The sequence below is a fragment of the Styela clava genome, chromosome 2, assembly GCF_964204865.1.
Source record: "Styela clava chromosome 2, kaStyClav1.hap1.2, whole genome shotgun sequence".
In the NCBI taxonomy this organism is placed as follows: Eukaryota; Metazoa; Chordata; class Ascidiacea; order Stolidobranchia; family Styelidae; genus Styela; species Styela clava.
This window is the reverse complement of record NC_135251.1, coordinates 22,570,546-22,581,340: the sequence shown is the minus strand read 5'-3', so window position 1 is coordinate 22,581,340 and position 10,795 is coordinate 22,570,546. Positions and strand designations below refer to the sequence as shown.

The 10,795-nt window shown below is 34.6% G+C and overlaps 2 protein-coding genes across 2 annotated transcripts; both read left to right on the top strand.

Moving 5' to 3' along the window:
- Nucleotides 1-1,530: 1,530 nt before the first annotated feature.
- Nucleotides 1,531-5,864, top strand: LOC144419154 (uncharacterized). Its single transcript, XM_078109804.1, has 5 exons — nt 1,531-1,664; nt 1,890-1,965; nt 2,046-2,102; nt 5,088-5,171; nt 5,655-5,864. The coding sequence occupies exons 2-5, from the start codon at nt 1,905-1,907 to the stop codon at nt 5,804-5,806; spliced, it is 354 nt and encodes a 117-aa protein (XP_077965930.1). The 5' UTR covers nt 1,531-1,664; nt 1,890-1,904; the 3' UTR covers nt 5,807-5,864.
- Nucleotides 5,865-8,575: 2,711 nt separating this feature from the next.
- On the top strand, nt 8,576-10,645 carry LOC120336484 (protein rolling stone-like). The gene is made up of 3 exons (XM_039404174.2): nt 8,576-8,713; nt 8,920-9,178; nt 9,491-10,645. The coding sequence occupies exons 1-3, from the start codon at nt 8,630-8,632 to the stop codon at nt 10,000-10,002; spliced, it is 855 nt and encodes a 284-aa protein (XP_039260108.2). The 5' UTR covers nt 8,576-8,629; the 3' UTR covers nt 10,003-10,645.
- Nucleotides 10,646-10,795: the final 150 nt, after the last annotated feature.

The following is a 10,795-nucleotide window of genomic DNA, read 5'->3' as shown; positions in this document are numbered from 1 at the left end:
TATACATATATTATCATTTTGATGATGTACATACACAGCCAATGTCATATACATTTTCAAACAATTCAGTATAATATGAAGGCGTTCAAGTAATGTATATATGTATACAGAGTAAACTCAATGTACATATACATCCAATGCCATATGCATGGCATATGCATATACAGTCAATATATTTTGTACATACAGTGATATAATAAGATATGCATATAAGGCATGAATGTGGCATTGGCTGTATATGAATATGGCATTGGTTGCGTACGCATACGGCACTGGCTGTATGTAAATATGACATTTGCTGTATATGCATATTTGGTTGACTCTTTATGTATATACCTTGGCTCTATATGCATATTTGGTAGGCTCTATATGTATATGACTTGGATGAATGTATTAGATAAGATTGTTAACGTCATATTTAATACAACCAACTCATAAACATATAAATTCAATGCTATGTACAGCCAGCTTAATATTTATCTAAAAGTATTTGAGTGATGTACATACATAGTACATGATTAGGCTACGCATGCAATAATTTGGAAATTTCAAAATGTCAGTGAAATGCTACATCGTAATTCAAAAGTGCACATTTATACTTTAGCATTTGCTACTTACTGTACTGAGCTACTATTTGACTATCTTACTACATTACAAAATGAAAAGTTGGAGTAGATGAAAATTTCTATTTACGCAGAGTATTGAATTATTCGCTAATGTTTCAGCTCAGCGGTACATACGGGTGTATACAAAAGGCACAGGCCACTGCAGAAGATATTCTTTTAGTACATAACAAACTGGTTACAATTAGTGCAGGATGGGATAATAATACAGCTACAATTTGCCAAATGCAATAATATATGGTGATCTTTTCTAAATTGGATTGTACGTGAATACATCGATATACATGTTTCAGTGCATTGCATCGTTAATTGATTCAGCCAGCCTAAAGTTACCATTCAACAATAATTTGCTAGTACTCTTTTACTTACAATATCTGCTTCACGAAACATTATGAATAAATAAGCCATTCAGTTGATTGATCACAGATATCGCAACTTTGCGCATTTCCGTAACGTTTTGTTATTTCCTGATACTGTCATAATATCGATGAAAAGTGAACAAATACTCAAGTCTTGCAAATTATGAGGCATTGGAAGCAGTTTTGTAATTATTTTGTAGCTGAGTATAAGTTCGTGGATACGTGGATCTGAGTTTTTTTGAAGGAATTTATTTGTCTTGATTTGAAAAAGACATAATTAATGAGCAACTAATTAGTTCTACTGCGGTAAAAAAAATCTAACACTTTTCAGCAAGAAATAAACATTTATATGATTTTCTGCAAATTTTCATATGCGCGAAATGCTCTCGAAAAGTTTGAGAATGGATCGGCATTATAAGATGCCTTTTAACAATTTAAAAATAGCGATGCAGTCGCGCCTGAGCATAATAATTGAGATTTATATGTGTTGTACTTGTAGTTTTCTCACTAACTACCCTATAACTATACTAAAGTTTATTTGACAGTTCCCTGATGAATGGTACCAGGTGTTGAATGTTGGCGATGTATTCGTGAGAGAGGCTTCTTGTTGGTCGTTCATGAACGCCAAAGAAACCTCCAAGGGTGTTTACGTCGAATTCAAGCACAGTTATACCATCCGAGAGTAAGTCTACTTCTCAAATGTGAAAGGCAACGTATTGGATTAATTAATTCTTCAATCATAATCTGCCAAGGCATTTTAATGTTTGAGCTTCTGTACTCGTGAATTAGTTAAAAGTTTTCAATAAAACTTTGCAAATTCAATTTTTCATTCAGATTCACTCCCAACAATTCATTAAATATATTTACTGCTAATATAGTAATATGTTACTATTATTTCTTTTCAAAGAGGATTTAAAAAAGTATGATTTCGTATGATTGGTATACAAGAGGAAACTCCATTGACAACCTGGACCCGAAATACGGTATTTCTGACTCTTTTATATATATACCATATTTTGTCAAATTAATCATTTCAAATTAACTTATATATGTATGTATTCAGAGTTTTTATGGCTTGATGCTGCAAAAAAGCTGGGACAGAAAAAAGACGCTTTAAAAGGTAAAAAAGTAGTTGTAAAACTAATGTAGTTGTGATTCTCATGAACTGATTGTCTGAGGAAGTCTGACTCTGGCTAGACAAATCGTTACATAACAAATGTTTGTGAAAGTGTGATGTTAATTCTAGCTACACTATCATTACATTGGGTGCATACGAATCTCTCTAACACGGGATTTGTCAAACTGGGCCCTCGGGGCCACAGAGCAATTCTCTGAGGATCACAGGTAAATATCGTCGCCAAGTACCACCCACGATAACTACATTAATTTAAAGTAAATCAACGGTGTTCTTTGAATTTAATGCATTTCCCCTTTTTTTGTTGTTGAGTTTTCCATTCTTAAACGTGGCGAACAAACTGACCGACTATTAAACGCAAATCAAAAGCAGGTGAGCGCAAGTGTTAAGAGTGTTTGGAAAGGTGTACCATAACAGTTAGAGAATCACTGCATTTACGATTAAGCATAGAGAGAGGAATAGTAGTTTGGAGCACTCTATCAAACCATATAGTCATAGATATATGACGCATAATTGAATCGATTCATTGTATAACTAAATCATAGTAAAATATCAACAACAAGTTAGCAATTCTCAAATATATGGACACGCAGAACAATTCCCCCAAAATCACATGCGGTGACTTACCAGTACCTGTACCGGGGTACTGTGGCGGTTCATGGACTGTCATAGGTATTTTAGGTCATGTGACAATGATCCATTATTCTCGATTACATTAAAACATCAATTGAAATATCTCGTGATATGAGTCAATTATGTACCGTATTACCAGATCAGGTACCGAACCACAGTCGAACATTTCACATAAAACGTTACTAAATAACATGCGTCAACTTAACACCACCTGAATCGGGGTACAAATTTCGGTACAGTGACTGTCATAACGTTTAGGGCTGATAGACAATTCGACTACACAGACAACTCACCAAGCCTTTCTGTAGTCGAGTTGTCTGCCTCCGATTTCATATTTCCCGTGGCAATGATCTATTCTTCTCCATTCAATTGCAACATGAATTGAAATACTAATTAATCCTGTTTCATTCCCTTCTTCACTATTGGAACAAAATTTAATATAAGCCCCGCTTTTACCATATAGATACGAGTTAGTTCAGTGTCACTGCGCTGTGTTACGGTACCGGAACTGCGCTATCTTTAGCAGTTCCTGTCTTGTGACAGCGTGAATTGAAATTGCAAGATGGCCCGACTCACAATTGTAGTAATACCAACGATCCGAGTCACTACTGTAATATGACACCACGTACGGCACGACTCGCTATTCACCCATTCCTCAAATCTTAGCAAAGCGAGGATTCCGTTACGAACCACCGACGTTCGATGGCACGTGATCAAAAGAACATGAAGGGGAGTGCCAGCATATGCGTCCGCAGAACGTTCGGTGACGTCATAGCAAACAAAAACAAATCTCACAGAGCTAACAGAAATATTTGAAATAAATAAAAGTAATAGCCTTCTGGAAAAATAATGCATCTTTAACCACTAAAAATTTCAAAGCAATTGGTCCAGTAATCAAAGAGAAAAGCGACTTTTTATATTTTCCACTAGGTGTCCAAAAAGTGTCAAAGAACAACAACATAATATTACAAGAGAGCTATGCTCAAATATATGGACACGTAGAGTCACATAATTTTGATGACGTCATAGCGAAAAAAGAAGTAATAGCCTTCTGGAGAAAATTTTTATCTTTAACCACTAAAAATTTCAAAGCAATTGGTCCAGTATTCGAAGAGAAAAGCGACTTTTTAAAAACGTGTCAAGCGGTACTGAGTTAGCAGTCAGGCAGCATCTTACCTGTACACTGTAGGCCATATACGGTAATTGATCACAGAACAGTTGTTCCCTTGCAAATTTTATGTTGTGTACACTTTAGGACAGATAATTGATCACAGAACAATTCTTCCCTTTCAAATTTTATGTTGTTTCCAGTAGACTCTCATCAAAATAAACAAATATAGTAGGCTACAAGTGCTACAACGCTTGCATTACTGCACTGGTAGGACCGTGAAAGAATAAGTTACGGTAATTTCATTGTGGTAAGACACCGGTACCGGCACCAGTACCAGTATCGTACTTACGTACTGAGCTACCAGTACCGGTTAGCAGTCAGCCAGCATCTTACCTGTACACTGTAGGCCATATACGGTAATTGATCACAGAACAGTTGTTCCCTTGCAAATTTTATGTTATTTTTACTTTAGGACAGATAATTGATCACAGAACAATTCTTCCCTTTCAAATTTTATGTTGTTTCCAGTAGACTCTCATCAAAATAAACAAATATAGTAGGCTACAAGTGCTACAACGCTTGCATTACTGCACTGGTAGGACCGTGAAAGAATAAGTTACGGTAATTTCATTGTGGTAAGACACCGGTACCGGCACCAGTACCAGTATCGTACTTACGTACTGAGCTACCAGTACCGGTACCGAACCTGTAGGTCTGATATTCCGTTCCGCATACGATAGGCTATAAAACTTGCATTGCAGCATTAGTAATACCGCGGAAGGAATAAGTCAATTTCACTGCGTTACGGCACCGGTATGGCAACTTACCAGTACCGACCTACAGTAGCTGTAGTACTGAGCAAGACAATCGATCGCGAAACCGCTTGAAATAAGTGTAAAACAGTGTTCCCATGAGTAAAAATAAATACCGCGAAATTTTGTATGAAATATCATATCTCATAGGATTCATATAAAATTTAAGAATAAACAAAAGTAATAGCCTTCTAGCGAAAAAATTAATCTTCAACCACTGAAAATTTCAAAGCAATTGGTCCAGTATTCGAAGAGAAAAGCGACTTTTTAAAAACGTGTCAAAGAACAAGAACAACAACAAGAACAACAAGAACAAGAACAACAACAACATAATATTGAAACGATCGTTATGTCCACTACGTGTCCAAAAACGATCCATAGGTCCACTAACGTGTCCAAAAATATATTTTTCAGAGATTGATAGCTGGTATCGTACTGAAGTAGATCACGTGTCAAATTACGAGAATTACGTAATGTGGCTCCAATGTGGAAAAGACGGTGAGTTTACAAGTATTTGAGAATATTCAAAATGACTAGACTTGAGTTGAGTCTTTTCAGTAAAGCCACATGATTTGAGGCACAATATAGTAAAATGTCTTATGCAAGTATGCCTTGCTGATGAAAAATATATTGGATGTCTTAATTGAAATTAACTCGTCTTAAGTAACAACTAAGCGGGTGAATCGATTAAGATTAATTTGTGAATTATTTTTTGACTTGAAACTCAGAATCCGTACTGATATTTTTGCAGTAATAGTGGAAAAGAAACTTTTGTAACTCAAAAGTGTACGATTTATTCAAAAGTAATTCCAAAGAAAATTCTTTCTCACAAGATGCAAATTCGTACCTATACCCACAACAGATATCAATTTAATATTCCCTACTATACTAAACTACTACTACAAATTTGGAAGAAAAAAGGTTGGCGTAAATGGAAATTTCTATTTGCCTAGTGTATGCAATTATTCTTTAATGTTTCAGGTCAGCGATATATATGGGTTTATACAAAAACTCCACGGCCCACGGCAGAAGATATTTTGTTGGTACATAATAAACTGGTTGAAATAGGAGGAGGATGGGACAAAGTACCACTACAATTTGCAGGATGCGTCCAATCTAATATACAAAATTAGATTGTGTGTGAATACTTAGATATAAATATTTAGTACATGTTTTTTGAAAGTTTCTAGATATTACACCACAGAATAAAGAGAAGCAAATTAGGTGGTTTGATCAATTTTTATAGGATTTTTTTAACAGAAGGGAAAGAAAAATTGAAGATAGAATCACATTGATTCTTATCTTTGTATAAGTATCTTATATGTCCGATCTAGTGCATATATCTGGGGTTATTCAGTTCTTGAATACCAACAATGAATTTGCTAAATTTGCGAACAGACCAAAGTGCGGGAACAGTACTCGATCACTCTATTTGTTGCATTGTACTATTTTTTAAGGAAATTTGCTCAAACCCTGGCGTACTGACATAGAAATTAGGGTGATTGTTTTCAGAGGGAATGTACGAATGAGCACTAAAATGCTAAGAGATACTGAGACCTGAGATTCCCTGATATAAGGAATTATAGTGAAGAATTTATTGTGTTCACGAAACCAGCTATTAGGTTGTGAATTTCACATATATATATATGTAACAAAAGGTTCTTAAAAAAACTCTAGGCATAAAATCGGCACACTGACTGTAAATGATTGGGAGTTCACAACCAAATATTACGTCATAAAACATTTTGGGGGAACAAGTTTCGAAAGTTCGGAAAACACTGTAATAGTTGTAAAATGCACACACCGACGCAACATTTTGTTAATGGGAAAGAGTTTGCACTTCGCAATTTGGACGCCAATTGGAAGCATATTTGATATTCTTTTTGAATTTGGCGTGGACGTATTAGTGATTAGAACAAGTGAAGTATGCATTTACCGAACAAATATCGGCGTGCACAGTTAAGAAATACGACTTTCCATGACGCGTTCCGAGCCACTAAAAACCCCCAACTCAAATCCTTTGAGATGGTGACAAAATTCTCTTGACAAAAGCTCCTGCACTTACTGGTAGGCATAGCATGGGCCTTATCTCACGGTGCTGTTTTATAATACATGAGCTGGAAGATGAACACTGACCGAAGTAAATTGATTTGTTTCCAGTAATCTATCTTTACCGCCATCTATGGATAGCTATTCTCATATTCCGATTGAGCCGTAAAGTAAACATATTTTATGCCATATATATAACACTTCATTGCATTGTTATAATAATAGCCAAAATATGCCCAGAGGTAACAAGCTCAGCCTTATCTTGAAAAAAAGTTGAATAAAAATTTTTGAAAAGACCCTGCGGCCTAATTTGGAGTAATGAGGGGTAATTTAAATGTGGTATTCTATACAAGCCTTCGACATTCGAGATACAGAGCTCAGAGCTCATTAGTTAACATTGAAAAAATCAAAACTTAGGAGGAGACATCAGCAACAATGACATAATAATAATTCATTATGATGTCATAATATATTTTCAAGGTTTGTTAGAAATATACTATGATGTCATAAATGAATTACGTGATACGAAAGCTAACCATCCAAGGCGATTGGAGTGCAAGTATGCTAAATTGATTTAAAAACATAATATTTCAAAACTGCAAGACGAGGCTCATAGGCTCCAGCCTACCTTCCCTAATGATAAATCCGGTACTGACTATTACACATTGCGAATAAAAAAAACAACGTTTCGAAAACTGTAGCGAATATATATAGGATCGATATCTGTCACGTAGTTCAAAATAAGAAAAAAGTTCCTGGATATGGCGAACTTAATGAGCTGCTTTCTAAAAAATGATTTGGAATAAAAACAGCAATCAGTATTGATAAACTTGAAAGTTGAAATATATATTTAATATCTTAAAGCGATCTAGACATGAAGGTTTCAAATTAGTAGCTCATGAATACATTGCACGATAATAATTAACGAGCTACAAAGTGGGATATAAAAAGTCTTATTCACGACATGATCATCATGATACAGATCATGGCGTGGCATTGAAGCATTGCACGCAGACTTCATTAGAGAATTGATTAATGTTGCGTCATACCTAGATTTTTTAACTACTCTCGATTTAATCAACAGAATCAAGATGCTCTGTCATTTCACTAATTTCGATATGTTTATTCAGGAAGTTGTCCGACGTCGTATACTTTCAAAACGTTTTGGATACGAGTGACGTTTTGCCGATATAAGAGCCAACTGATCCGCTTGTAAAATACTTTTTATGTCTGAAATTGCGTTCACGTTTGACCAAAGTCATCGTGACTGTACTAGGGAAAAGACTAATCACTTTTTAGTCACAACTGAGTCACGGTAATAATACTAACTTCTTTAGGAAACATCGTAACAATCTAGTTTCATAATGAAGTGAGAGACTAAGAGAGTTTTTGAATACACAATCGAAATAAAATTTTAGATAATTTGAAACAGGCAGAAAAAGTTGGACGCTTCATCGAGATTACGTAGTTTAGAACTTTAGGTTAAGCGTTTCGTCGACAAGTCGTTCCAATGAATTTGAAATCAAAAACAACAATATTTTAATTCAGTAAATGTCATAGAAAATTAAGCGTTGCAACTAAGTTATAACTAAGTAGAGTGATTATATGATAAAGAAGAGAAAACTACAAATCACGTGTACAGAAATATTTCATATTATGCAATATGGCATAAACAAACATGGTTGATCACAATAATAGAATGTATGTCAATTTTACAGTGTTAGGTTAGAAAATGAAAATCAAACGCTTGAAATAAGCAAGCTTATGAATCTGCCTTGCGCTAAAGAATATGCTACAGAGTTTCTAGTAGGGCAATGCGATATTAAAACCTTATAAAACTAGAAATTTTATATTTAGAACAAATAAAATAAATATAATCAGGAATTTGCATTTTTCTACATTTTAAAATGGCTACAAGCTGTGGATACGAGTTTCAATCAAAGCATCTGCGATTCGAAAGCGCGAACGAAAACAATTTTTACGAATTTCAAGTAAGTTATTTCAAGTATATACATATATTGTTGCTATGGCCTATGCCTCTGGGCTGAACTTATACTACTGACCATGGCATAATTTATTGCTAATGGCGTTTGGTATCAAAGACAGTACTTTTTGTTATTTAAGAATTACATTTATAAGTTTTTAAAGTAAATTTATGCATGGATATTTTAAACATGAATTATTTTCGTCTTTTAAGTGGTCAAAGAAGAAATTATATTTTGTTTTGTATCGTGCTTTCACCCTGCTCTATCACTGGGGCTGGTTAATAGCAAGCTGGGTGTTTGCCAAAGAAGACATTGCTTACACTGCAAGTAATTGGAGTTTTTTCTTTACCGGCATTTATTTCTTATGCGCGTTTATCACTGCATTATATGGACTAATTGCGCGAAACGACCATAAAGTCGAAAATCAAGAAGCACCAAATACCGGCATGTCACATAAAACAGAAAATCCAGGTACTGATACAAAATGTTTGTAGTATAGCTGACTTAGTAATATATCACTATTCAATCTTAAATGAATTTATTCTGTAGTATATGCGTGTTCCATCAGAAAGTACTATTTTTTAAAACAGTACTAATTTGAAGTAAATTTAAAGTCTGATTGTTTTATAATTAGTCAGGCGATGGCACGTCCTAAAGTTCTCTCTTTATCTCTATCTTTCGTTATTAAAAAGTCCCGTAAATTAAAATATTTAGTTAATCACAGCTTGTTGCAACGTTGTATATCGAGCTTTAGTATGATCATCTTTTGGTTTTTTTTTTCAGCTGGACTGAGATTCTTCCACAAAGTTACTTGGTTCTTTCAGGTACAAGCAATTGATTTTGTTATTTTCGTCACAGTTCTGTACTGGGCACTTCTGGCACCGGATGTCCCAGCAGAAACACTGAGAATGCCTATCGGCCAACATAAACATAGTGTGCAAGGGATAATGCTTCTGATAGATATTTTTGTAGTCTCTATTCCCACACGTTGGATACAGTTTGTTTACAGTGCCTTGTTTGCATTGTTCTACGCAATCAACACAGTTATCGTACACTTTGCCGGAATAAACTCCCAAATATACGGATTTCTCGATTTTGTCAACTCCCCCGGCATAGTGGCAGGAGTTCTTCTTATGAATGTATTTGTGGTGCCTATCATATTGCACACAATCACATTTGCTTTATATCATCTGAAGATGTTGATTTATCGCTGCACACTTGGAAAGAAGCAGAGAATGTCCGATCAACCAGCTACATTCAATACGGGGCATGACAATGTTGCCTTTTCATCGTGATTCGTTCCCATATTCATGATGAATATTGCAACATTTTTCAAAGGGCTAATTTTTGATTCATCGTTCGATTAGGAACAACATCCGGATATCATGTTCGAAATCTATACAAGAATGGTGGCCACCCGGTACTTGAAAAAATTTCACAAACAAAAACATATGTCTGAAGTAAATAAAACTTAATATCAATTAAAATAAATCATGTTCTGATTCCAGGATGATAAACTACGCAGATCACATTCAACTATTACCATATTTGTCAGACATGAATTACGTGACAATAAAGTCAAGCGTTTTACGTTCGTCAAAACGACGAATAAAGTAAATATTTATGTTAAAACTTTTGCGGTTCGTGTCTCTCATCATTAGTAAAGATTATTTCATTTCTGAGTTGTACGCATTACCATACCTTTTCCGTCAGTAACGTAATCTGCAACATCATATTTTTTTATTTAAGATAAATTTATTTCGAATTTCAAAGCCGTACAAATTATTGAATTTTGTTTGATGATGCTAATAGTGATAATGATGATTTTATCATATTGAAACTACCTCATATTTGTACGCACTGCATTTTAGGATTTATTTAACTACCAATAATTTTTTGTTGAATTTGAAGATGGCTTTGCAAAGTAATTATGCTTTGGCGTTGGAAAGTTATGCTCATAATATGTCATTCCACATACGTATTGATTACAGATTGATGCCTAATTCCATATGTCATTAAATTTACTTAATACATTATTATACGTTCTGAGTGCATGTTTGGCAAATTTACTTAATGAGGAACTATATC